At 64.1% G+C, this 26,492-nt stretch overlaps 1 protein-coding gene across 8 annotated transcripts in view; it reads right to left on the bottom strand.

The window, feature by feature from the left end:
• Positions 1-455: 455 nt before the first annotated feature.
• The window catches only part of NAV1 (neuron navigator 1), a 144,293-nt gene continuing 118,256 nt past the window's right edge, over positions 456-26,492 (bottom strand). For 3 of the 8 annotated variants that reach the window (XM_036235507.1, XM_036235508.1, XM_036235509.1), the window contains 24 exons: positions 25,764-26,207; positions 25,214-25,255; positions 24,498-24,646; positions 22,930-23,100; positions 21,962-22,014; positions 21,270-21,293; positions 21,087-21,164; positions 19,015-19,098; positions 18,758-18,869; positions 16,577-16,698; positions 15,941-15,949; positions 13,364-13,560; positions 12,915-13,110; positions 12,666-12,834; positions 12,292-12,389; positions 12,054-12,149; positions 11,695-11,854; positions 10,778-11,013; positions 10,061-10,215; positions 9,874-9,945; positions 9,277-9,473; positions 8,734-8,852; positions 7,702-7,899; positions 456-6,395 (listed from right to left, as the gene is read on the bottom strand). In XM_036235507.1, the coding sequence (XP_036091400.1) occupies positions 6,300-6,395; positions 7,702-7,899; positions 8,734-8,852; positions 9,277-9,473; positions 9,874-9,945; positions 10,061-10,215; positions 10,778-11,013; positions 11,695-11,854; positions 12,054-12,149; positions 12,292-12,389; positions 12,666-12,834; positions 12,915-13,110; positions 13,364-13,560; positions 15,941-15,949; positions 16,577-16,698; positions 18,758-18,869; positions 19,015-19,098; positions 21,087-21,164; positions 21,270-21,293; positions 21,962-22,014; positions 22,930-23,100; positions 24,498-24,646; positions 25,214-25,255; positions 25,764-26,207 (3,277 nt within the window). In that variant the 3' untranslated portion in view covers positions 456-6,299. The remainder of the gene's footprint in view (positions 6,396-7,701; positions 7,900-8,733; positions 8,853-9,276; positions 9,474-9,873; positions 9,946-10,060; positions 10,216-10,777; positions 11,014-11,694; positions 11,855-12,053; positions 12,150-12,291; positions 12,390-12,665; positions 12,835-12,914; positions 13,111-13,363; positions 13,561-15,940; positions 15,950-16,576; positions 16,699-18,757; positions 18,870-19,014; positions 19,099-21,086; positions 21,165-21,269; positions 21,294-21,961; positions 22,015-22,929; positions 23,101-24,497; positions 24,647-25,213; positions 25,256-25,763; positions 26,208-26,492) is intronic. The other 5 variants (XM_036235504.1, XM_036235502.1, XM_036235503.1 and 2 more) reach the window with 5 other exon arrangements.

The raw sequence follows: 26,492 nt of genomic DNA, 5'->3' as shown, positions 1-26,492 counted from the left end.
TGCCTCCCGCGTGAGGGGGAACTGGGGTGTCCCCACGATGTCTCGCGAAGAGCGCTTCCTGGATCCCGCAGCCCCACAGCAGGGATGCAGGACCCGTTTCCCTCCTGTCGTGGCCAGGAGAAGCCCAGCTCCATCGCAAGCGCTCCTTTACTCATAGGCTCACTTTCACCCCAAGAAGGACACTAAGTCCGGAGGGGTATGTTTTCAAACACGTGGCAGTGGGTGGAGGACCTGAGAACCCCGACTTCTGGGCTGCATGTTTGGAGCTCTGTTGAAAGATGCTAGATCCTGCAAGCAGGACCCCCTGAACCCCCATGGGACCGGACAGCCCCCCACAGATGGGTTTTAGCTCTGAGTTAGGCAAATGGCCACAAGCAGTCTCACCTTCCAGGGGAGGAATGAGCCACCAGATAAACGGAGACAGAAACCAGAGAGGGAGCTAGAGAGGACCCGCGGACAGCACAGGAGATAACTTTATTGAAACGTTAGGGGCATCAGAATGGATGGGTCTTGCAGGGAGGAGACGCCTGTGGGGGTCAGAGGGCCCAGATGGGGGGGGGGGTGCCTCGGCCGGCCCTGGAAGGGATTTAATTTTCAACCAATTTGTTGTTGAGAATGAATGCCTGAGGGGACAGCCCGGCCCCCTGGTGATTGCTACCCGCAAGTACGCACACCGCGTTGCTTTCCAGGTTCCCGCCGATTCCTCTCCATTAGACATAAAAGGAGCAGAGTGAGAGAGGGGAGGGTCGCATGGGGAAAAAAGTAAACACGCAGACACACACATGGCATGGTTTGGGGTTTTCTGCCCAATAAATTAAAAAAGAAAAGTTGCAAAATTCCTGCCCACGATCTGGAGAAACAGACTCCGCCACGTAAACAGTGCTGCCCCAAACAGGAGTGGGGCGGGGAGGACCCTAGCAGGGGTTGGAAATCACTTTTTGAAAGATTGTTCTACTAAAAAAACAAAAGCCGTTCGGAAGTGGGAGGCCACCGCAGAGCAGGAGCTGAGACCGGCGGGGACGAGGGGCTCCCGCCTGGTTGCCCCACATCAGTCTCGGAGAAGCGGCGGGAAAGCAGAAGATCCACAGGCGACGGCCACGGACCCGGCGTCGGCCCCCTGGGGACCGCGGGTGATGCGGATGCAGTGGCCGCCCACGCCTTCCCCTGGGGCCAGGCTCGCACGCCTGGGGGGCCAGTCCTCACACGTGTGTCCTCTACCTGCTGGCTCTCTCACAGGGAACAGTGACAGACTTAATCCAGAACCAGTTGTGAGCAGCCTCTCAGCTAGTCTGAGTTTGGAAAGATACAAAGTTCCTTTCCTAAAGAATTTTATTCTGTCGCCATGGCTGAGTGGTTCTGCATGGGTGTGGGAAGGCTGGGCCCAGGGGCTTCGGTTCCCTCCTGGGACGCTGGACCCTGCCCTCGTGAGCTGCCCGCGGCCAGGTCCTCAGACCCCGTCGTGCCCTCTGTAACTCAAATACGGGAGACGCGTGTTGCCAGAATAAGTTGTCACGGAAATACAAATAAGACTTTTTAACTTTTCTCACCCTATCACAATCAGGAGGCTCAGCGTAGCCCTGGATCGCCCAGCAGAACAGACTGGGAGAGCCCTCCGACTGTTCCCGTCGAAGCCGCTTAGGTTGCCGGGGACAGATTTCCAGAGCCATGAGATTTTTCTCTAAGGGCCGGATTCATCTAGGACAGATGCTGACCCTCCCCTAACTTGCCCCCAAAGCCCACATACCTTTCCTTCCTGCGTTAATAAAAGTAAGGAGCAACACGGAAGGAAGTGGGCAGGTGACTTTGCGATGTGTGTTGAAGTCTGAATTAGAATCTGGGACCTTATTTCGGCCCCAAGGGCTTCGGTGTGGGGAGCTGATACTTGGCTTTCCCTTTACAGCAGCGACTCTGGCTGCCGTGTGCATCCCAGCTCCCCAGTGGGCTCGTGACACCGGACTGCTGGCCGCTGGCCGCAGGGCTTCGGAGTCGGCAGGTCTGGGATGGGCCCTGAGAATGCCGTTAAGTTCTCAGATGCTGCTGGCTCAGAAACGCGCCGAGGCCCCCCACGCTGAGCGAGGGGAGTGGCTGCACCAAGGAGCCCGGGTCCGCTTACTTCCGTGGCCGCTGTCACAGGAAGTCCTCCGCGGCACGGTCGCCAGGATAAAGCCAAAACGTCGAACTGGGAGGGGCCGGTGCGCACGGGTGTGATTTCCAGCTGTGCTGGTCTCCCTGCAGCCTCCGAGTGTTGACGGGTGTCCTTTTGAAAGGCTGCCGTCTTCCAGTTTCCTCGCCCACGTGGACCCGGGCAGTGGGCGAGCCGCACTGGCGGCCAGCTGGGCTGCGCACTCAGGAACGTGCGTGAGGTCGTGCAGTTACGGAGGGCGGTCTCTCGGGCTTTGCCTCTCGGGAACACAGGGGCCCCAAAGCCACGTTATTCCTTGCAGCCTCTTCAGCGGGCCACGACCCCGAACGTGCTGGTAGTTGTCAGTCGTCAGGAGAGCGCGCCGCATGCCGGGCACACGGTCCCCGTCAGCAGGCCTCTGCGAGAGCGCGTTGCATGCCATCGCTGGGGCTGGCTTGTGGAGGGCTAACTGGCTTCAGCATCGCTGAGCCCCAGAGCAAGGACGGAGAGCATGGCGGAGCCGGCGGGCGGTGATCTGGGTGGATTTCGCACTTGAACCCTGTGTTAAACGAGCGATTGGGGTAGAACTTCTGCTCTCAAAAGCAAGGGGGAACTGTTTTAGAGTCCCATGCGGCTTCCTTGGTTCTGGCTTGTCCCGACAGCCCTCCCTTCCCCCCCACTGCGGTCAGGCAGATTCCCCTCCGTGCAGGCTTCTGGCCCGGGTGCTGTCCCAGGTGAGGAGGGGTCTGAGGAAGAGCGGGCCTCCCCTGCTGCTGCCCGACTTTGGGATACTACGGGAGGTGGTCCGTCCTCCTCAGACGGCAGAGGGGGCTGGCCCTCAGTATGGCGACCCTCCTCTCGGGGCCGGCACGGAAGCGGTGGTGACAAGGGTCCGCGTGGAGTCCTGTAAACCAGGGGACCAGGAGGCGAGAAAGGACACACACGAATCGCTGTTTGTCTGCGGTCCATGCGGCGCGTGGGTCGGTGAGTCAGAGGTCGGTAACTCGAGCCCAGAGCGCGCCAACCAGCAGGACCGTCGAGCAAGTCCTTCCCGCTGGTCCGACCACCTGAAAATGGCGTTGGGATGAGGACTCACAGGGACAGAGAAGCACTAGAGCTGCCACAAGCGTAGATGGAAAAAATACCCTACGGAGCCTCAGGAGATAGGGGACAGCAACGTGCTCTTACGAGAGAGGGACACACACAGACGCGAGGGCCCGTGCTGGCCTCGTTACTGAGCATTTTATTGTTAGTGCCTAGGCAGGCGTTGGGACAGACACACTGGACACACGTGTCGGTCTTCGCCCGGACACGAGGCGCTCTGCTGAGGACTTGTCCTGGGCATGGCCCTCCCGGGGTCGGTGGTGGGTACTGAGCTGGGCACCCGTGCCAGCTGTGGGGTCGTGGGGTCGGCGCGCAGGGGAGGGGAGGGCAGGAACCCGTCTCGGAGGGGCTGGGCTCCTCTGATGGCACCTGGGCTCGAGGGTTTAGCTGTTGGACCCACTTTTTGCTGAGGTCCCAGTGCCCCCCCGCCCCCCCAAGAAGCAGGTGCGTCGGAGGGGGTGCTGTGGGTTTGCTCTTGCCGTTAATTCCGGGGCAGTGACAGCGAGCTCAGGTTTCCTGCTTTGGAGAAGCCTGGATGGGCGTCCCGAGGGGTGATAGCACCATGGGGAGGCTCAGCCTTCTGCATTTGCCACACCCCCACGATTCCTCGGTGAGATGTTGGCCCCCGGTGAGGGGCCAGGCGCGCAGTTGTAAACAGGGTCCCTGGCTCCGGAGGGACAGCTGAGGCCGCAACGCCGCCTCGCGCGATGGGAACACACTTTCTGGAGAGAAGCATCTGGAGACCTGGGCGAGACGCAGCAGGCAGCCGGCCGCAGAGGGGCTGGATCCCAGGAACAGAGGTGACGAGTCGGAACACGAGAGGCTTCCAGATAAAGTCCCCCATGGTGTCCAGGGACACAAGGGCTCCTTGTCTCTGAGGGTCTGAGGCAGTTGGAATGGGGGAAGGGGTCGGCCCCCTTCCTTTTTGTCAAGTAGCCAGTAACATCCATGACAGAAGGCACTGGCCGGGCAGCACCAGAAAATACGGAGTTGGGGGCTCAACGACCCAGTGAAGATGGCGAGGGGAGTCTGGGCCCTGGCATGGGACCGGGGCCAAGGACAGGGCTAAGGAGAGGCCTGCGCCAGAGGAGGCCTGGCCGGCCCTCGCCCCCTCCCAAGCTAGAGCAGCCAGCTCCGGGGCCTCCCCACCCGCACGGCAGGGACCTTAAGGCAGCGATGTCAGCACCATGCTAGGACAGACGGCCTCTTCCCGCCACAGAGCTGCATGCTGCAGCTGCCTCGGTTGGGGACCTCGCAGCTCAAGGCCTGAGCGGCGGCAGCGCGAGCGAGGTCTCGGGCACGGAGGAGCCTGTCGGTCCTGGGAGCCACCGGCGAACGCAGCAGCCTCCTCGGGCGATAACCTGGGCCTCATGTGGACCAGAATGAGAGTATTCTGACGCGGAGATTCGGAGGCAGCCGCCGGCCGGCTGGGTGGGCGGGGCCGAGCGGGCGGTCAGTGTGGGCGACGAGGGCGCGTGCCCCTCGGGGGTGGGGAGGTCTGCACCTGGGCCTCGGGCTTTCAGGGCTGGTGAGAAGAAGACTCCCCACATGAACCAAGCAGGGTCCCAGTCCTCCAGGTCCACCTTTGCCGACCCCAGATCTTTGTCCCCGGCGTACGGGACATCCAGGCCAAGGCATTCGCTGGCTGCTTGGCTTTTTTGGCTGCACTTCTTAGATGACCATGAAGGTCTGGATAGCGAGTGGTGTCACTGGGGTTAGTGCTTCCTGCTCAGTGAGACGGTGACAGCTGTGGGACGAAGAGGTGTGGACGGTCAGACCTCCCCCCAGAGTGACTTCCGAGGTGGGTCCCTTTGGGAGGCAAGTCTCTGTCCCCAAGTCAAACTCCTTGAGCCTTATGTTCCGATTGGGACCATCTCACACAGATGTGAACGTCTACCTGTCACAGACAAATAGTAAAGGCCAGCTGAGAATTTAGGATCCGGTCCAAACAGACTATGAGACAGGAAGTCTGGAGCGTCCTCTAGTCCCGGCTGAGGCTCAGCGTAGATCTGTCAAGCGGAGCGATGCTCTCGGGCCAGAGGCTGAGCCCCAGGCAGGACACGTGCTTTGTCGGGAGGGACGGCAAGGCCCGGCCCCACCACTTCTGAACCGGCACTCTGCGTCTCACGAGAGCCCCGAGGATGCCGACGGCGGTGGCAGGGCAGGTGCCTCGGTTAAAACGGGACGGTGTCGGAGCCTCCAGAGAAAACCTACTTGGAAAAGCCAAACTGGCCCCTGGAAAAGCGACCCAAGCATCTCATGAACGTGTGAGGAGATGGGGGGTAAAAAAAAGAAAGAAAAGAAAGAAAAGGAAAATAAATACACAAATGGGAGGGAAGCAACAAAACAAAAATAAAAAATAAAAAAGTGGGGTTTATTGACTCCGTGCGTGTTAAATCAGAGGGCGTGGCAGAGCGGGCGGTCTTTCTCGGCAGGTGCACGTTAGTTTGCGGTTTGGCGACTTCTTAGATTGGCAGCTGTCTTGCCGACATCCCCGATGTCATCCGGGGAGGGTGGCGCTCTGTCTACCTTGGCACCTGGTTCCCCTCTCCAGCTTCATCATTTCCATTTTTTTACCTTTTATAGGTTGGTTCAAATATTTTTTAAACCACATGCTTGTTTTCCTGGGCTCCAGCCAGCTCTGGGGGGACGGGGCGGGCCTCCGAGGCCCCAGCAGCTCCCCCGGGGAGGCCGGCTCAGTCTCAGTGCTGCTTGCGAGGAGGAGGCTCCGCTGGTGGGACTTGTGAGGCAGGTTCTTGTGATGTCCCCTGCCCCTCCCCCACAAGCCCAGGAGTCCGTAATGGAGGCCAGAAGTCAAGGAAGGAGACCTAGCATCAACCTTTCCCTGAAGTCAGGAGAGGAGGCCAGCAACGTGTCCAGGGGACACGAGTTTGCGGACGCCGCCGCCCCCCGCTCCTGACGAGGGAGTTCTCGAGGGTGCAGCACCAGGAGCCGGCCCTCTTCCTTCACCCGCCTCCCTCGGTCTCGGTCTCTGAGCAGGGCAGGGAGAGGGGGCGCTGACGGAGCCTGCGCCAGCGTCCTGCCGTCTAGGGTGATGGCGGCTCCTGGCCCCTCAGAGCGTGGCCTGGAGGTTGGGGTCCAGGATGGTTTCTCGATCTGGAGACTCGATGTAATTGGCAGCTTCCTGAAGTTTCAGCAGCATGGCCATCTGAAAAGGGGCGAGCAGATGGATCCGTGGGACTCAGGACGCACACGAGACCTGGCTGCGGGTCTGTGCGCACCTCAGAGCCCGGGGCGTGGAGGTGGCGAACGGCTCGGCCCCTGCGACCTGGGGGACCTGCACTGTGGAGCAGGTATGCGGAGCGGCCCGGCTACACAGGTGCCACGCTGTCACGTGGGGATGCCTCACAGAACGGGACACCTGTGCCTGCGAGGTGCTCTCTGCAGTGGAGGGCAGAAGGCCGGGGACAGGCCAGCTAACACTGGGGGACAGGCGCCCTGGGAACATGGCTGACAGCGCCCCCTTCCACGTCACCAGCCCGCGGCCAGCCTCGGTGTCACTGTGGTCCTGACGCCGCCAGCTCACGGACCCCACTGCTCATGTCAAGTCCAAACCCCTCAGTAGTCACCTCCCTCCCCCTTACTTTCTGGTGCTGTGACCCCCATTTCAGCTACGCTGGTTGATTCTCTGCTCAGTCCACCTTCCACCTGATTTACGTGATTTTTAACAGGCTTCCACCTTAAAAGCATTTTTTCACACAGATAACATCTGTTTTCAACAAAGTCAAAACTTAAATAAAAATGTATTATGACTAAGGTGGAAGGATTTCCGACCTGACAGGTTAAGACTTTCAGGTCACAAGGTTGGGACATGTTAACTTCTAACATGATCTACCGAACTGTCCTGTGAAACGGCTGTGCCAGCCACGTGTGGACGTCTGGGCTTCCGCACAGCTTTGGCTGATGCGAACAGTATCTCCCTGTTGCAATGTGTACTTCCTCAATTGCCGGAGAGGTTAGGGACCTTTCGATGTTTTTATTGGCCCATCGCATTTCCTCTACTCAAAGGCCTTTTCCTCCCCCCTTGTGCGTTCTTCTGTCTGGACGCGTTTGGGGCCGTTTAATGCGCGTGTCCATTCTCTCTGGTGATGAGAACTTGCTGCACTTCCCTTTGTCGCCCGTCTCAGCCTGCTTCGCACAGGGTGTGAAATCCGGGGAGCTGAAGCGGTTGTTAGGACACCAGCAGAGGGCAGGCGGCAGTGGAGGAGTGCCACGAGTCCTGCGCCCTGTCTGGTTGGTCTCCCCAGGAGCCGGCAGCTTGCGCCAGCATCTTGCGGGCACATGTTCTTACTTGGCTTACACCAGGTCACAGGCACACGGCGTGTGTGAGCCAGGAGCCTGACCACTGGGGCCCCTCCCGGGCCCATCCTGGTCCCAGCCTCCCCGCGAGGGGACGCGCACGGCCCTCAGCTCTGCAACACGCTCGCTCTCTAATGGGACTGGCTGCCACTCACCAGAGGGTCTGAGTCCAGAGAACCTGGGGTGCAGTCTTTGACTGTCCTGTCCTCGGGGGGCGAGGCCATGCTCTGAGGGCCCACGGTGGGCGGCGGCAGGTGGCACAGCTTCGACTGGTCCTGCTGGGCTGACGGCCAGGGAAGAGTGTCCCGGACCCACTCCACTGGGTCCTCCCAAGCGGCCTTCTGTCCGTGGGCCTGGAGAGGAGAGAACGGGGTGACGGGAGCGGAGCCGGGAGCAGAGGCTGGCGGTGCAGGCCCCGGCGAAAGCCGGTGAAACCATTCTGCGCTAAACCCGAGGAGCACAGGTCTCGTGGCCCGCTGCTTTACTTTTCAAGCAGGAACGTCTTCCTCCTTAGTAGTGATGCCTTAGAGTGGTCTTGCCTTTGTGGAAAACAGATGGGACCTGTGTAAACGGAATAACGACCGCCGGCCTCTCGTCAGGAGATCGCTGTCACAGTGACGTGTTACTTTCACGGATAACACGCGGCCGGGGGTCCAGCGGTCGCATTGTCGTGAGTGCCAGTGAGGACCCCAGTGACCACTACGTGCTACTCTACTGGTGACAAAACTCAGGTTTGTTTGTTTTTTTTAAATGACATCTTCCTTTTGCACAAAGCTCTTATTCTAATTTTAAAAAGTCTTGTCACACATTCCACGTGTCTTGAAAATGGCCCGGTGCTCTGGGAGGAAGTCCTCGTGTCCTCGTCACACGTGAAGGGTGTTAAGAAGCCGGGTAACTGGGCCAAGGCAGCGTTTCCTTGGCGGTAACCGGGCTTCGCTTCACTCTCTGGTCCCTAGAGTGGGGGTCTGAGTTTGGCCGGGGACGTGGCCGCAGAGGCAGCGGTCCCGTAGCTGTTCACGAGGGCTGACTGGAGGCTGAAAAGCAGCCTCGCCTCCCCGGGCCTAACGCCCGTGCAGAAGCCCGAGCCCATCCCAGGGGCCGTGTCGGCACCAAGGGTGGCTTCTGCTTTGCCCGGTGGAGAGCCCGGCTGGGGACCAGGGGCTGGGCAGTCAGAGGGCAGGGCTCACCTTGACCCCGTCTCTGGCCCCTTCCTGCAGGTAGGGGATGATGGAGCTGTTCCACAGGTCGATGAACCAGGTCCGTGAGTCCTCAATGCCGACCGGGCAGGACAGGAAGAAGCAAGGCCCTGTAGGAGCATCACACCATGAGCGGCCTGGGACCTGCCCCTTGGACGCCCGGGCACCACGCACGGGGCTCTGCCGGCCAAGGGTCAAGGGAGCCTGGAGTGCGGGGACCCGAGACCGCTCCAGACCGCGGGCCCGACAGCCTGGTGGCAGTCACACAGGTGCGTGTCCCAGGCGCGGAGGGGCAGGAGTGTGGGACGCTCTGACCCCCGCACTTTCCAGTGCTCTCCCATTGACTGTGGGCACAAGCGCGGGAAGGAGGAGCTTCCTGAAGGCTGACGTGACGGGGCCACATCGTGGCGCCGACGGCGCTGGGAGCTGGCTAAGGCGCAACGTGGCCCTAAGTCTGCGCCCCTTCTGCATGCAGAGGACCCCAGAAGGGAGGGGACCCCGCGGGGGGCGCGGCGGGCAGGCTGAGCGCGGTACCGATGAGGAAGTCCGAGGTGCTGTGCTTCTCCAGGAAGGTGTGCAGGTGGTACCACAGCTTGGGCACCCACTCCAGCACCCGCAGCAGGTCTTCCCGGTTCGCGTTGGCATCGCTGTCCGACTCCACCAGCTTCCTCCGCAGGTAGCGAGCCAGGAAGCCGTTGGCCGGCTCCACGTTGTTGGAGAAGGTCAGCATCCTGCCCAGGGACAGGACGTGGGGTCGGGCAGGCAGCGGGGGTGCCGCCAGGCTTTGTCCCTCCTCCCGCCGGCCTCCCATGAAGCCCACTGGGTTTCCTCTCAAGTCACGGTGGGGTCAGCTGAGCTCGGGGCAGCAGCCGGGGGCAGGCTGAGCTGATTCGCAACCCAGTGACCCTCTTCAGACGACCAGCTGACCTCACTGACCCAGCTGCGTCTCTGAGTTCTTCCCCACAGTCCTTCTCTACCAGGTAACTGACGTGGCCAATAACCCTGCTTCTCTCCCCAGCCCAGAGGCTCTGGCTGGCTGGCCGTCCTTCTGTCACCTACTGCCCTCTGGCCAGAATTGGCTTACGGACTCGTGGACAGGCGGGGAGGTTCGCCCAGGGCCACAGTTCTCACCTGAAGCTCAAGTGCAAGCCGTGGTTGGGTGTCATTTTCACAGGCTGATTGGTGGTGCCTATGATGTAGGGGCTGTGGGGAAAGAGGAGAAGAGGCAGGGAGCCTCGCTCTAACACTCGCCTTCTGCCACCCAGTGGGCTGAGCTGGGCCCCCTCCTTCCCAGGGGACGGTCCTGTGTCCAGCTTACCATTTGTGGTACTTGCAGGTGAGGGCCCCATTGACCAGCTCGCTGATGGAGCCTGCTTCACTCAGGTCGTCCAGCAGGACCACCAGGGGGACGTCCCCAGTCCCTGTGCCGCGGTCTATTTGGTGGGCCAGGTTGGAGAGGTACAGCTGCAGGTCCTGAAATGAAAGGCGCTCAGGGGCCTGGGCCTGCGGTGGCCGTGCCAGGTCCGACGGGCACACGCCCGGCAGGTGCACACTGACGCCGACCGTGGGGCGGACGGCCCACGCCGAGACGGGGTCCCCAGGCTCTAAGGCACCCCCCTCGGCAGGGCTCCCGGCGGGAGAGCCCACCGCGAAGTGTCAGGGGGCGCTCAGGGAGGCGAGACCCGGCTGGGGACCGCCGTGCGGCACAGGTCTGAGCGCCTCTCAGCCCGAAGTCAGAGAGCGAGCAACGCTGCAAGGAAAGGCGGAGGGAGGGGGACGAGCGAGCAGGGGCGGGCGGCAGGGGCGGCAGAGGCGGGACGAGGAGCGCGGGGTCCAGGTGGCAGTCGGCAGGAGGGGAAGGAGCGTGACGGGCCTGGGAGCTCGGCAGGGCCGAGGCCTGGGGCGGAGACCAGGGAGGGGGTGCAGCGGCGCCTGGAGAGGCAGTGGCGGGGGAAGCAGGGGCGGGAAGGGCCTGCCGAGGTCCGGGCAGGCCGAGGCCTGGGACAGCGCTGGCGGGGTCTTGGGATGCAGCCACCTTGCAAGACTGCTGGTGCATGTTGAAGGTGCTGACGATGCCCTCGGTGACCTCGCGGCCGGAGCGCTCGACCAGGTACTCAGCCAGCCGGTTGGTCAGGTAGGTCTTGCCCGTGCCACTGGGGCCCGAGAGCACGAGACGCCGGTGCTTGAGCAGGAGGCTGATGTAGTGCTGCATCATGGGCTTGGGGATGAGCGTCTCGAACACCAGGCTGTCGATGCACTTCTGCTTGAGACCTGAACCCCAGCCCCAGAGAGCACAGGTCTCGACAGGGCCCCGAGGGTGGCAGGGGCCCCCGGGCCCTTCCCACTTCAGCCAGGAGCCCGCCGAGGAACTCAGCCTCTCGCCCCAGGTTCCACGGGAACCCCCGACCCCAGTGTTGGCCGTGTGGCTCTTATTTTTAGGGACAGGCCGTGAGCTACGGGTGCATGGGTGGGCTGGACGGAACTTTCCCTGTGAACAGCAACGTCCCTGGGAACGGAAGTCAGTACCAGGTCTTATCTCTTTACATCTCGCACTACAGTCATCCCTTGGTGTCCGCGGGGGATTGGATCCTGGACCCTCGATACAGAATTCTGAGCATGCTCGCGCCCCTTCTATAAATGGCGGAGCACCTGCGCGTGACCCGCGCACGCCTCCCCCACCCTCGGAATGCCCTCTGGTCACCTATACCCGCCACAACGTCAGCGCTCTGTAGGTAGTGGTTCCAGTGTATCGTTTAGGAGGTAACGACAAGGAAAAAAGTCTGTACCCGCTGCAGTCATAGGCCTAGCCGCACAGTGCACGTCGGCCACAACGCGACATTTAAAAGGGTTGGTGTGGCTTCCGTGACAGCTGAATACATACGTGGGAGCCCGCTGACGATCCTCCCCTTCCCTTCACCCCAAACCACTGTACCCCAAGAGACAAAGACCGACCTTTGAGGGAGACCGATACGTTGCTGACGCCGCGGCGGCAGGGGGGCAGCTCCGGGGGCTCCGCGTCCAGCACGCGCTTCACGTGGCTGATGCTGTAGCCGTGGATGGACTCGGCGCTGAGTCCCAGGGTCGAGGCCGGGTCCATCTTAGAAATGTAGTCCTGACGGGGGAGGCCGGGAGAAGATGGGTAGGACCACAGAGAAGGCGGACACGCGGATGCGGACGCAAGGGACCAGAAGCAGACGGACAAGGCCCCCGCGTTTCTCCGAGGGGAGCAGAGGTGCCCCGGACCCCAGGGCCTGGATGGCCCCATGTCCTCAGGAGGAGCAGCAGCCTCCGTGGGAACACGTGCCCCTTACCTTGAACACCTGGGACACGGCTTCGTCCAGCGTCTTCCAGTCGACCTGTCCGCTGACCTTGCTGCATCCCAGGAAGAACTCCTGCTGCTTCAAGTCCTGCGAGGCCGAGGGAGAAGCGAGTGAGCCGCTGGGCAGATGACGCCAAGGAGAGGGAGACCCGAAAAACTTCAGGAGCTGAGGGCTGGCTCTGGGGCACTCAGGGCGTGGTGTCCTGAGTGAGGGCAACAGGAGTCCTCACCCCTCTGATGACGCGCTGGGGCGACATCCTCACCACCACCCGGAGCGTGGCCTCCTCCTTGGGGCCGCAGGTGCTGATGCCGTCCATGGGCGACAGGTCTGCGGGCAGTGAGGGCGACTGAGCCTTAGGGGCACCCACGGGCACACCTAAGCTCCCCACCACTGTCCTTTCCGTGCGGCTTTTGCCACGGAGAAGAGACGTGGCCCCAAACGGAAAGATCGCTAAGGTCCAGGACCATAATGACACTGTCCTGTGACACCAGCACCGGCTTGGCTTAGGCACTGTCACCTCCCTGGCCAAGGAAAATGCCACCAGAGCACAGGGAATGTGTGGCCGTGGGCCAGACCCTGCTCTCCTGTCCCCCCGACGGTTACCTGTGTCCGTGAGGCTCGGGCTGGAGGAGTGGGCGAGCACGAGGCCCAGTGAGCGGCGAGGGGACGGCAGGGCGGCGGGCCCCGGGGCCTGCCCTGGGGCGGGGCCGGACGAGGGGCCAGGAGCGACCTTCAGCCGGTCGTTCTCCGCTTTCAGCAGGTCCACCTCCAGCTGTGCGGGATGGACAGGGTGAGACAGGGCAGCGGAGCGGCCGACAGGGCTGAGCCGCAGCCCGCCCGCCGGACACCAACCTGCATGTTGTGCATGGTCTCCCGCAGCTGGTCCAGCTGGTGGGCGGAGTTGAGGGCCTCCAGGCGGATGTCCGTCAGCTTCATCTCCTTCTCCCACAGCTCGGAGCGCAGCTCCGACACCTCCTTCTTCTCCGGCTCCTCCTCCTCACTGGCCGCCGGGAACAGCCTGGTGTGGGGAGCCGCGTGAGCAGGGGCCCTGGGGGAAGGCGGCAGTCAAGCCAGGACGTGCAGTGCTCGTCCCTCGGGGGACTGAGACTGGCTGCAGCCTCAGGTCCCCCTGCCCCCAGGCACCAGGAGTGACAGCAACGGCCCTTCCGGAGGTCCCGAAGGCCACGGACGGGTCTGCGTGCGGAGTGCCGTGTGCCCAGGGTTGGAGGTGCTGACCGCCAGCTCCTGCCAGCAGTTCACGTGGGCGCCGGGTGGGGCGCAGGAAGTGGGGGAGCACTTACTCGGTGGCATCGACGCCCACAGAGGCTGAGCTGGAGGACTTGATGGCGGGTGAAGCCGTCTCCGTGGCGCCATGCTGCAGTTTTGGGGACGAGGGGGCTGAAGAGTCAGGGGTGGCAATCTCCTCGATGTCGGAGTAGGAGGACGCGGACTTGGGCCCCTTCTTGATGCTGAAGGCCTTGTTGAAAGAGCTTCGGAGCTAGAATAGAGCAGAGCAGGGGGGCGTCAGGCGTGGGGGGACAGCAGATGGCCGGCCATCGGGGGCGGGGACTCTGCCTCCCTCTTCAGGGCTGCATGTGACACAGGGAGTGACCAGGAGAGTGACCTGGAAGTGGGGCCGCGACAGCGTGGGGCGCTCTGGCCTGCTGCCGCTGTGGGCCACAGTGCCTCTTGGGCCTTCTCTCCCCCTTGGGGGAACTGTGCCCAGGAGGGATGGAGAGAAGCCCCAGGAGGCAAAGGGCAGAGGTGGCAGTGGCCCGGGCTGCCAGCCCAGAGCCGGGCTCGCTGGGGGTCCCTGTGGGAGCCAGCTCTGAGCAGGGCGTGTGGGGGTGCAGCCCGCTCCGCCCCCCCAGGCCCTGACACGCGGCTCTGGAGGGCGCAGCAGGGAGTGGCAGCGAGTGCCCTTCCATGTCTCCTGTGCGCGGCACCTCCCAGAACGGCTAACACAGCCAGGCACCGGGGCTTCCCACCACTTCTGTTCAAAGGTCCTGAGCAAGGGGCGAGGGGCGGTCCCCAGCACCCCCTCAGAGCGCCTGGGGTGCTGTAACCTGACACGGCCTGCTCGGTCTCGGGGTGACCAGCGTGGGTGTCAGGGGCGTGGGCTGGAGAGGCAGGCCAGGGCCCCGCCCCACACCCACTCGCATGCGTCCACAGGGCATGCACACCGCACAGGGGCAGACGAGCGGCAGACGGGGCGGGGGGGGTCGAAGGCTGTAGGCGACACGAGCAAACCGGGCCTTCGGGACAGCGCGAGGGGAAGGGAAGGGGCGATCTGACGGGACCCTAAGCGTCTCTCCCCGTGCCAGGCGGAGCTGAGGGGTGGGGCGCGCTGGGGTCTCTGCCGGGTCGGACAGAGACGACGAATCTGGCCTCAGTGGGGCTGGGGGTGAGGGCAAGTGCGCGGCCGGCTGGGGGCAGAGTGCGGGGGACATCACTCGCGAGCACTCGAGGCTCAGAGCAGCGGACACGGAGTGCCCCGCGGGGACGGGCACTGAGGCACCGAGGCCCAGGGGCCGGCCCGGGACTGCGTGACGGAACGAGGCCTCGGGGCCAGGACGCAGGCCTCTAGCTCTCCATGCCCGGCCTCGTGTGTGCGCCCTGCACACAGACCCAGCGACCGGTCGGCCTGGCGTGGACGCCCTCTCAGGCCCCTAGGCCCCTCAGGGAGAAGGTCCGCATAGGCCGGCAGAGCTGCGGGGACACGGTAGGAGTTGTGCAGTGTTGAATGAGTCCAGGACAGGACGAACCAAGCCCAAGGCAAGTGAGGGCCACCCCGGGCCTCCCCGCACGGACGCGCAGGGAGCACACACAGGGCCTCAGGTTCAGTGACGGCGCTGCTTTGCAGAGGGCACCCCGGTGGCCTAGTGGGGCGCATGGGGGGAGCTGACCTGAGGCGTCGGGCTTAAACGCCTCCCCAGCATCCCGCCCCCCCCCCGTGGCCCGCCCCCCGGGCGCCGCTTATCGGCGGTGGCCACGCAGGAAGGTCCCGGCGCTCCCGTCTGTCACCATCCCGCCTCGGTCTAGCTTTTACCTCCTGTGCGGCGCTTCCCACCCTGGTCTTAGACTACCAGCTCCGTGAGCGCTCACGGACTGAATTAAGCCTCTTGGCACCGCTGGACGGTTGCCAGCGATCCGATAACTGTGATTGTCCCCTCAGCCATTCTGCAGGCCCTTCGATGGCCCAGGCTATAGACTCCACCCCCCACATCCTTCACGGCACCCAGCTCAACGCTGGCATGGGGCGAGTGGACACGGACATTTGGTTTGTAATGGAAATTCCGGGCGCACTCGGTTTGTCCTGGGCGATACTCTCCCCTCAACATGCCTTTGGAAACTCCATGACGGCCAGAGGGCCTCAGGGTTCCAGGAGACCTGAGGGTGCCCCGGACTGGGCCATGTCCCTCCTCGGTCTCTGGCTCGTCTTAGTCTAGAGCTAAGTCTGCAGGCGAGACCCAACGAGAGCGGGCCTCTGGGAAGCACAGTCAAGACCATGACCGGCCAGCAATGGTCTTCCCTGGGGGCTTCCAGGGCGTGAGGGACGACGTCAGAAAGCCACTTCCTGGAGAGGCCTGGCTCAGTCCGGCCGCTCTGTTAGAGGCTGGTTTGTAGAGTGGAGGACGGGAAGGATAAAGGGACCGGGACTTTGATTGCCTTTTCCTCCTGGCCCCAATCAGAACGCTCCTGTCCTCATGGGCGCAGTGTGGACGGGCCATGCAGTGCAGTGAGTTAGGGACCCTGGCAATCCTTACAGTTAGTTTCATGAGTGGCTAGTCTTTTTTCAGGGGGAAAGGCTGCTCTGGAAATGGGAAAAGGACAGCAGAGGGACAGGGAAAGCGGGGAACAGAAGCAGGGTCTCTTACCTCATAGACCTGGAAAAAAATAGGGATTTGAAGTCAGCATTTTGAAGGGAAAAAAAAAGAAGCAACACTTAATCACTCATTTCACACGGCGGGGGCCTGTCTGCGCTCTGCAAAGGGCCGTGGGCCAGTCCTGCCGGGGAAGGGACAGAGAGCAAGGAGTCTCGGCCTGGGGGTCCTCTCCTTCCCACCAGCAGCAGGGGGACTAAGTGTCTTAGACCTGCCTGAAGAATTCCAGAAAGGTCATCCAAAGTCGAGGTTATCTGGGAAGAATAAAACCCCAACTGCCTCTGGGCCACAGGCGACACAAAGGTTCTCTGGCATGAGCTGGCGACTTGCCCCAGTGCCTCTGCAGCCGGTGGCTTTGTCCGCGACACCCTCTTTCCATGGTGAGAAGGGAGCGGGCTGGGGTGGGACGCCTCCTCTGGGGGGACCCGTGTGACCTGGCCCGTGCGCGGGGCGAGGGAAGCAGATGCGGCGCGGGCTGGCGGGGCGGCCCGGGGCCAGCGGGGGAGAGCAGGGAGGCGGCGGCCTCGGCGGACAGTGCTCTGGGGCCGAGCGCTCTGGGGCGGGATCCCTGCTAGTTGTGGGAGGGTCCGGCCACCGCGGGCCACGCTGACCCCGCCGGCCGCTACCCACCCAGCTCTTCTTCTTCTTCTTCTTGGCCTCCGCGTCCTTGCCGCTGCCGACGCTGGAACGGCTGGCGACGCTGTTGAGGCTCGAGATGCTGTCTGAGGAGTTCTGTCTCTTGATCCGCAGCTCTGGGGGCCGGGACAAGGGGCGGAAGGAGGGGGCGGACGGGGGTTAGGGGCGCGAGACACGGCGAGCCAGGCTGCGGGGTGGGGCGGGGGCCCGCCCACAGCCTGGGTCCACGTCACCATGGCTGGGGTCATCCTCCAACAAACATTCACTGAGTGGCAATCATGTCTCAGCATAAAAAAAGCCAAAGGTAAAAAATAAGTGAGAAGTGATTCGAGAAGCTCCCGGTCCAGAAAGAGGAACAACTGAGCGCAGACTAGCGTGCTTGGCGCGACCAGGCGCGCGTCCGCCTGGGGCGGGCCCCCGGGTCCCGCGGGAACGCTGCATTGGCCCTCTGAGGAGCTGCCAACCGGTTTTCAAAAAAGCCGCATCAGCTTAGGCCCCCACCAGCCACGCGTGAGGGCTCCGGCCGCCCCACACCCTGGTCAGCGCTGGCCACGCCCTCCTTTCTGCCGCGGCCATCCTACCGGACGCGAAGTGGGATCACCTTGCGGTTTTTATTGGCATTTCCTGGATGGCTAAGGAGATACCGAGCATCTTTCCATGTGCTTTTTGGCCATTTGTGTACCTTCGTGGAGAGAAGTCTATTCAAGTCCTGGGCCCACTTGTAAAATCGGGTTATTGGCCTTTTTGCTGTTGGGGTTTTAATATATTCTGGACGCTAGACCCTTATCGGACACATGACTTGCGAACATCTCCCTTTGTGTGGATGGTCCCCTCAGTGTGTGGACAGTGTCTTTTGGAGAAGAGGAGTCACAGTTGGCGGAAGGGACCAAGATGGGGACGGCGACTCAGGAGCTGGGGAAAAGCTCAGTGCAGAGAGGGGGCCTCAACAGGGCCGGACCTCGGGCGTCTCGGGCGCTGCTCCCCTCCCTCTCCCTGTGTGCGTGTGCATGCGTGCGTGTGTGTGTGTAGGAGGCGTGCGCGTAGCAGGTGCGCTTTCCGAACACCTCGTGTGCTTCCCGGCACCGTGGTGACTGTTAACATTCTCCGCTCCGGGACAGCGAACTCCGGCCAGGTGTTATCTCCATTTCACAGGAGTCAAGTAAAATAAGTACTAAATATTATCGGCTAGATTTTGGAAAAACAGGGGTCACCGGTGACTTTGTGAAAGCAGTTTTGGTAGGGTGACGGGGACAGAACTGGAATTATAGTGGGGTCAGGGGTGAAAGGGAGGGGGGACAGTCAGTCTCAAAGAAAAAGACTATAATTGGAAAGGACACAGGCAGAGACCTTCTGCTCCTCCAGAGGAAAGCGGCTTTAGCAGCAGCCCCTGCGAGCAGAGAGACGTCGAGGTCCAGATATGTGCGTGTGACTGTGCGAGTGTGTGCGTGAGTCTGTATGAGTGTGTGTGAGTGTGAGTATGTGTGTGTGGCTAACTGCTGGAGGGACCATCCCAGAGCATTAGATAAGGGGTCCCTCTTGGCCGGAAGGGACAAACGGCGAACGGCTGCACTGGGGACCTGGGGACAGGCGGGGCGCACCGCCCAGATGTTCACTGTCTCGGGGGAGGAGGAGGCGGAGTCTGCGCTCAGCGGAGGCCCGTGGTGCGGGGCTGTGGGCCGTGAGAGGCTGCAGGCAGCTGGGGGTCACCGACAGCGCTTCAGAAAAGAAACCGGACCCCAGAGGAGGACGAGGACCCGGCTGGGGTCTCAGGCGGGTGGCGCTTGCCCTGACTTGCTGCAGCCAAGCCTGAACGCGTGGTCGTGAGGCGCCAAGGCCAACTTGTCGTTTGAGCCCCACACACTAACCTGCGGTCTGGGCCGCCCTGAAGAGTGGGTGGTGTCCCCCCTCAGAGAACTGGGATGAGGACCGAACCAGACTGCACGGGTGTGTGCGCACACGGTTGCAGGTCCACCGCGAAACCGAGGAGGGGCCGAGGTTCACCTGCCGTCAGCACCCCCACCAGAGGGCGCATTTGTTCCAACTGCTGCACCTGCCCGGTCACCCAGTCACAGAGGCGGCGGCCTCGCTCTGGGGTTTGGGCGCCCACATGGTGACGCGTGTCCACCACCGCAGTGCCTCCCGCCTCGCCCGTCCGCCCTCCCTTCCCGGACCCACCTTTGGGCGTGGCTTCCGAGGCGCTGAGGGCCCCCTGGATGACGGCCTGGGCCTCCGAGTTCTTTTTCTTCAGAAAGTCTATGGTTTCTCGCAGATCCAGCAGCTCGGTGTCCTAAGAGAGAAATGAAAACGGTGGGGTGTGGGAGCCCAACTGTGTGCCAGGCAGCGGCATTCCGCCGTGCGGGTGACAGAGGGCCAGCGGCAGGTTCGGAACGCGAGGCGACAGAAGGGAGGGGGCGCCCCCGCCCCCGCCGCACCTTCTCCTCCGCGGTCTCTGCCAGGTGCCGCAGCCGGGACGTCATGCTCACCAGGCTCTGCTCGAAAGCCGCCACCAGGTTCGCCTGCAATACACGCGAGGGTCTCAAGTCGCCCCAGGCTTGGGGCGAGGCGAGCCTGAGGGGACCGTTAGCTCATCTTCCATCTCAGAGCTAACTGGGGCCCACACACCTCTTCCTGAGCAGACAGGGCGCCATCACACGGCTTCCTGGAGGGGACCTGAGCCAGGACGGCCGCCCGAGCGAGGGCAGGGCAGGTTTGGAGGCTCCCGGAGACGGGGGAGCCGGCACCTATCATTCACCAGTGGCCACGGTCCCTGTGCTCCACGGGAGGGTGCAGCCTCGGGGTCGCCCGTCACCGTGGTCTAACCCCGCTGTCCTGCTGGCTGGCCCCACGGCCCAGCAGGCACTGGCACGTGGTCCCTCCACTGTGCTGGGGCCTGGTCCCTCTGGGCTTGCTCCGCAGGGCTGCAGGCCCTGGCCTCCGGCATGCTCTCTGCGGGGCCTCTCCTCGCGGGGCCTTCAGGAACCTGGGAGGCTCCCTCCTCGCTCCGCTGCACCTCCCCAACCCTCAGCCTCACGGAGGTGCCTGTGCTGCTTCAGGGCTCAGCGGCGGGACTGGAGAGGGGCTGACATCTGGGGGGTCGGCAGCCTGGCCTGTGTCCTGGGCCCCGGCAGCTGGGAAGCTCCAGGAACATTGGCTACAGCGGGTCTGGAACTGGCTGAGACCTGCAGGGAAGTGTGGAGCCTCCCCGAGGCCTCGGCCGCGGCTCCAGCCTCAGCAACACCGAACGGAACATTCGGACCCTGGTGCGTCCAGGTGTTTGGTTTGTTCTCTCTGAGCCCAAGGGGACTTCCTGTTCTAAGAAAAATCCCCCTCTGAATTCATGTTTTGGCTCTGCCAGTGCTGACAGCCTGCAGTGTGAGTGAGTCAGACTTGTTTGTGTTCCCGGCCTCCCCAGCATCTCCCAGACAGGGGTTTCCTGGGGTGCGCAGGGCCTGACCCGGGCGCCACCTTGGTGGGCGGGGCCCAAGGGAGAGGAGAGAGGGGTCCTGCTCCTGTCACAAATCTCAGGGTCCACTGTGAGCGGGAAAAGTGCTCTGTCTGAGCTCGAAACACACTGGTCCGCGTGTGGCATGTGCCCGGCGGGCCCGGGGAGCGAACCGAGCCGCCGCCCTGGGGAGAGGGCCTCACTGCCGAAACGCGCTGGGGGGCTTCTACCGATTCCAAGGGAGGACCCTGGGCCAGACAGCTGGGCTCCCCAGGGAGGAGGGGAGAGAAACCCGGAGGCCGCGGCGGAAGCCGGGGACGTGGAGCCTTCTTTGTGCAGACACTTGGAACGCTCCGCAGATCCGGCTCAGCTGCTGTTTACGGCTCCAGCGGGGGTGGGATGGGGGGGGCTCTATGTTCTCTGTTCGCAGCTCGGCCGCAGGGCACAAGCAGCCTGGCCGGGGGGCTGGCTTCTTCTCTCCCACCCCACAGGGCACGCAAGCCCAGGCCCAGGAAGGGGAAGTGCGCTCTACAGGAGTGTCCTGCGGGCAGCCTGAGGACAGAGTGCCGCTCGCTTCGCCATCCCCTCTGCCGGCCGCCCGGGAGGCGACCGAGGAGGGGCAGCTGGGGCGGCGCTGGAGCGCAAGAGGCACGTGGTCACGACACGGCGTGCTGGTGGCCAGTTTGGTGCCGCCCCCCCCCCCAGTCACATGGTGTGAACACAGACGTGACCGTCCCCAAGGCGGTGATGGGCTCCTAGGGCTCCATGACCAAAACGTGCCATCCTGGCCACAGCCCAGGACAGGCCTGTCCCACACCCACGAGAGCCGCCGAGACCCTCTTTCCTGTCTCTGGAGAGCTCCTCCACACCTACCGCTTCGGCTCGGGGCAAACATGGTTCTGCATAAACACTGAGACTCAGAGGCGGGGAGGCCAACCCCCGAGCTCTCTGTCCCCGGGGTGTCGAAGCCCCGGGGACGCCTCGTAAGTGACTCTCCTCTGGCCGAACCCATCCGGCTCAGGCCGACCACGGCCCGGGCCTCGCCCGCGTCCTGGCACTCACGTTGGCAGAAAGCTGAGACGTCAGGGTGGCCACTTTCTCTTGCGATGACTCCAGCTCCCGCCGAAGCTTCCGGATTTGCTGCGAAGGGAACAGAGACGCACGGTTACGACAGCAGAAGCACAAGGTCTGGGAGGGGGACGCAGCGCGGGATGTTAACGAGCGGATGAAGGCTCTGCGCCCTACCTCAGACTGCATCCTCTCCTCGGCCTGGAGAAGGGAGCAGAGCAGGAGAGAAAGAGAGAGAGGGAGGCAGTTACTGTGCGGGGAGGAGGCCCGGGCCCGCGGAGGGCCGGGAGGTGGGGGCCGTGGCGCAGAAGCGTGAAGAGGCTGAAACTGTCCTGGCCCCGGCTCATCCCAGGACTGGCCCGGACGTCCTCCTTGGGTTTAGATGACACACCTGTGTCACTGCCAGGAAGGCTGGCACGTGACGCTCTGGTTGCTCTGAGGACCAGGCCTTGCTGCTGCCAGCTCCAAGCAGTGGGGACTTAGGGGCACAACGGACCTCAGGGCGACGTGAGCACCCTCCGCCCAGCGCAGGGCCGGGCTCGCCGGTCCTGGCCGCACTCTGGACGTGGCTAAGGTCCTGGGGTCCTACAGACCGGCCCGTGTCGCCTTACCACAAGCGCGCCCCACTTCCCACAGCACAGAGGGCTCGGCGAAAGGGGATCCTCCACTTTTCAAAGGAGGAAAACAAAAGACCCCAGAGCGGCTCGGGAGCTGGCGGTGAGTGGAAAGACCCAGAGGAGCCCACTGGCCGAGGGCTCCGGGCTCCAGGCGCCTCCCCTCGCCCCTAGACCCCAGGCATGCGACAGCAGCGCCCCCACCCCGCACGGGCACCCAGCGGAGGGTCTGGGCAGTGGGAGTGAGGCTCTTACTGAGGAGTACGTGGAAGAGGCGCTGGAGGCCAGGGACAGCGCTGAGCCGTGGACTGGAAGAGAAGCAGAACACACAGTGAGCGCGGGGTCCGGGGAGGGCCCTGGGCGGCAGCGCGGACCCTGGTTCTGCAGCGCATCTGGAGCCCACGGAGAGGCGGAGCCCGGAGCAGGCGTCTGAGCCCGCAGGGCCCGAGCAGGCTGCCTCGTCCCGCGGTCCGCACCGGCTGGCAGCCTGGCTGTGGGGGGAGCCGGGTTAGCAGAGCCGGAAAGGCGTGTGGCGCCCAGGTGCCGACCCTCGCTTCGCGGCCAGGAAGGTCTGTCAGCTGCAGAAAGGGCAGCTCGCCGCCCGAGCTGCTCGGAACATGCCCTGCTCTGCCCGCGCCGCCTCTTTCCAGCGCCCGCCATGCCGGGGCCTGGGGCCCGCTGGGTGACGCGCCACCCACGCGCGGCATCCTCGTCTGGTCGCCCAGCCCCCCGCCCCACCCCACAGACCTAGAGCTCCTCTGCGAGCGCTCGCAGAGGCCTGGCCCAGGCCGACCGTGACCCCAGACCACGACGAAGCCCACGGGGCCCTGCCCGAGGCCGACCTTCGGCACGCTCTCGGAAGAGGAATGAGGTGCCTGGTTCTTTATGAGGATCTAAGAGCTGCCGTCGTGTCCCTGCACGTCCCCAGGTACTTGGGACATTGGGGAAGGCCGACAGCTGCTGGAGAGGGAGCCCGCGGCTCAGCACGCCGAGGGCACACGGAGCCCATCGGCGGTCCGTCCATCCCTCCCTCCCCCGGCCCCAAGCCAGACGGTGCCACTGGAGGTTTCTGGGCCCCCAGGCCCTTCAAAGGGATGGGAAGGAAGAGCGGAGATGGCCCGCCTGGATGTCCTGTGTGTCATGTGTGGTCGTGGAGGGGGTAGGGGGTTGGTGAGGCCCAGCAGAGCTGGGGTGAGCGTGAACCGCGCTGCATGGAGTCTCACCGTCGTCCGCGGGGTCTCGGAAGGATCCTGACCGAATCATCCCCTTGGGTCTGTCGGCCAGGGACAGGCTGCTCCCCATTTGGGGGCCGCTGTACAGCTCGAAGGCCGCCTCGTGGGTGGGGATGCTGTTGGAGCGAGTGATTCTTGGCGTGGTGGCCGCCGTGGGACTCACTAGAAGGACAGAGGGGAGGGGGACAGGAGAAGGAGGGGAGGAGGGCAGAAGAGGCAGGGTCACCAGCGCTCAGGGCCTCTGGGGTGGAGCTCCAGGAGAGAGGGCAGGAGAGGCTGGGGACGGGTGGTGGGGGTGCCAGCAGGGGGGTGGGGGGGTGGTGAGGAGGGGTCTCCCGGTCACGAGCCCTGATGCAGAAGGACCCTGCCATCTGGAACCGGGGTGGGCACGTTCCTGCTTTAAAGACCTTCCCTCGGTCCTGCCTGCCCCGTGACTGTCATGTTTGGAGGCTGGGTGGGGGCCTGCCAGTTTCCTGACACCTCCCCTCGCTCGGTGTGCCGATGAAAACGGGCCGTCGTGTTCCCTCAAACACAAGTGGCGGCTGGGGCGGGTGGCCGGGGCTCAGACCCGGCCACGGACCGCGGGCCTGGCACCACGGCAGGGCGTGGGGCTCCCCCACAGAGCGGTGTCGGTCCAGGTCACTGTCCCCTCTAACGCAGCAAGAACACGCCCGCTCCGCCCAGCACCCCGGCGTGAAGTCGCGCAGACGGCGCAGGTGGGCGTCAGGTCGGCTCGGCCGGACCCCGCCAGCCACGGAGGCCGCGGCCACGTGAGCAGCCCGCTCGAGGGCCACACTGTGCCACTGCCAGCCGCAGGCCACGGCTGGTTTCTCCGTGAAGACTCCGCACCCCATGCCGCCCGCCCGCCCCCCGCAAACGCGGACAAGGGGCTGCTCTCCAGCCAGGCCCTCGTCCTGCAGCACACACATTCCTCGTTTGGCCCTCGCCGCGTGGAATGGCTCCTCGGGGCCCAAGCGGCCCTTCCTGGAGACCCACCGCTTCTCCGGGCAAGACAAGCCCGGTCCCCGGTTTCTACTCAAAGCCCCGTCACCCCACAGGACCCCACAGGTCCCCGTTTCCCTGCTGCTTTCCTCCCTTGGCTAGAGAGAAGATGAACTTAGAGGCTCGGGGAGTGGACGCAGGCTTCCTGCAGCGTCCCGGACGAGTTCCCCTTCCCCTCGGGCTGCGGACAGGGCGCGCCCGGCACACTGGGATGGCCCGGCCCAGGCAGCTGGGACTCGGGGGCTCTTCTGGGTTGGGAGGCAGGTCCCACCCCTGCCGTGGCCCGTCCCCCCGCCCTCCCGGCCGTGCTGGGCGTGGGCCCCTCTGGCGTGTGGCTCTTCCGGGCCTCGGCCCAGACCCCGCCACACACGAGGACCCTGCGGCGCGAGCCCGGGTAGCCCTCGCGCTCAGGCCCGTGGCGTGCTTCGCCTCGGTCTTGCTTCGGACAGGCGAACTGAGGCCGCTCTGCGAGCCGAACGCGCGACGAACCCCAAAGCCCAGCTGGAGGCCTCGCCCGCCTTGGCCCCCTGCCGCCCTGAGCGACCGCGGACACTGACCTATGTTGGTGAGCTGGCCCTTCGCACTCAGGGACATGCAGAGTGCGGGGGGCGACGGCGGCTCGGACGGGTCGTCGCACGCGGGCGGCCCGCCCGTGGCGTGGGAGTGTCGCCGCTCCTTGGCGTCCTCCTGGCACTGGAGCTGGTGCCTGTCGGAGGCGGCGGCTGGTCAGGCTGGGCAGCCGCACGTGGCGTCGGGGCGGGTTTGGCTGGTGCGGGGCTCTGACGCAGGGCAGGGGGCAGGAGCGGACGGATGCCCGAGGACTTTGGCGCCCCTTCCTAGGCCCACAGGGGGCGGCAGGGCGTCCGAGGCGGGGCCCGGTGGGAGCGTGGGCGCCCTGGAACGTCTCCCCAGAGCTCAGGACCGAGCTTCCTGGGGCCCTGTGCAGCTCCCGGGCAGCACGCGCCCCCTGGAAGGGGCCCCGGACGCTGCAGTCACAGCAGAGGAGGCTGTGCCCCACCTCCCCCCCATGCGGACCCCGAAGGCCGCTGTCCTCAGACTCGAGGGAGGCCAGCGGGGGTAGCACCGGTGGGTGCGCGTGGGTCCCACGCGCAAACTCGTCTCTCCTGGGTCACCCGAAAGAACCCTGCTGTGCTGACTGCGAGGAGAGCGTGCATGGGCGGGGGGCGGGGGGCCGTGCAGTGACGCGGTACGGGGACCATGGCCACGCGGGGCTGGCAGAGGCCGGCCCAGGGGAGGAAGCGCTGAGGCTTACCTGAGCCCCTTCTTGGGCAGGGTGTTCCGATCCCGCTGACCGCTGTGGAGAAAGAAGCAGCGTGTGGGCCCAGCGAGAAGCCAGCGTCTGGGAGCCCAGGCTGGGGGGACGCTCTGCCTGAACTCGGGGCACCGGACTGCAGCCCCCTACTCTCCACAAACCAAAGAAGACGGCGGCAGCCTCTGGGCTCACAGCCCGACCCTTTACCTGAAGGGCCGATGAGGGGTCAGGTGCGGCCAGCTGCCGAGGTGACATCAGCGGGATGCAGACCAGGGCCGACATAATGCGATCGACGTGGGGCTCGGAAGCAAAGGCTGCCGACGGCAGCCGCACTCACTAGGAGCCCGCGGATGAGCCGCTTAGGGCTTTGAGCACTAGCCTCCCGATTTATAAGGTGAGACAGCAATTTAAGAACAAAAAACGTAGTACCTATTTAGCGGAGTTGTGAAGCGAATGAACTTAACACACAGAAAACGTGTGGAAAGTCGCACAGTGGTGACCCATGTGGGCCTAGGGACAGACCTGGCCTCAACCCCGTCTGTCCACCCACCTGTCCAACTGCCCAGCTCGGGGGCTTCCGCTCCAGGTCAGCTCTTCTGCTTCATCCTGGGGGGGCCCGGCAGAGGGGGCCGGCGGGGTGGGGGTGGGGGTGCTGCTGGGGAAGGCACTGGGCAGGCTCATTGGCATCTGGAGGGACTCCATGCTCCTGTGCAGGCCTGAGAGTTTGGGGTACATGCGGGCCTCTTTGGGGACGCTGAACCCACTCATGAGCTCCAGGCCCTGGGAGAAGCTGGCTGAGTTGATATTGAGGATAGGGGCCGGACTGGGGGTGAAGCAAGAAGCGAGGGGACCCCCAGCTGCAGAGCTCGTTGCGTGCAGGTCTGGGGCCTTCGGGGCGTGGGCGTCACTGGCCGAGGGCAGGTCTAGACTGTTGGAGTTGACCTTGTCTAAGTTGGCCAGCGAGGGTGGCTTCACGAAGCTTTTGACCGCGGCCCTGAGAAGCAGAGAGAAGACGGAGGTGTGGAGCGGCGGCGGGCCCCGCCTGCCCATCCACCGCGTCGGAGGCCCGTCCCGATGACGTTGTGAGACACGGAGGGGCATCCGGGAACCGACGAGGGGCCCTGCCGAGTCTTAACGGCAGGGACGGCATGCGCGTGTAGGACGCCCGGGTGTGTGCGCGAGAGCGAACGTGGGAAGGCCACCCGCACAGCGCTAAAGGCAGGTAGAGGGGGTCAGGCGGCAGCACGAGCGAGGGGAATTCTGGAGTTCTGAATGTGGG

This window comes from Rousettus aegyptiacus, unplaced genomic scaffold (genome assembly GCF_014176215.1).
Source record: "Rousettus aegyptiacus isolate mRouAeg1 unplaced genomic scaffold, mRouAeg1.p scaffold_m13_p_18, whole genome shotgun sequence".
Lineage (NCBI taxonomy): Eukaryota > Metazoa > Chordata > Mammalia > Chiroptera > Pteropodidae > Rousettus > Rousettus aegyptiacus.
This window is presented reverse-complemented; position numbering and strand designations above follow the sequence as displayed.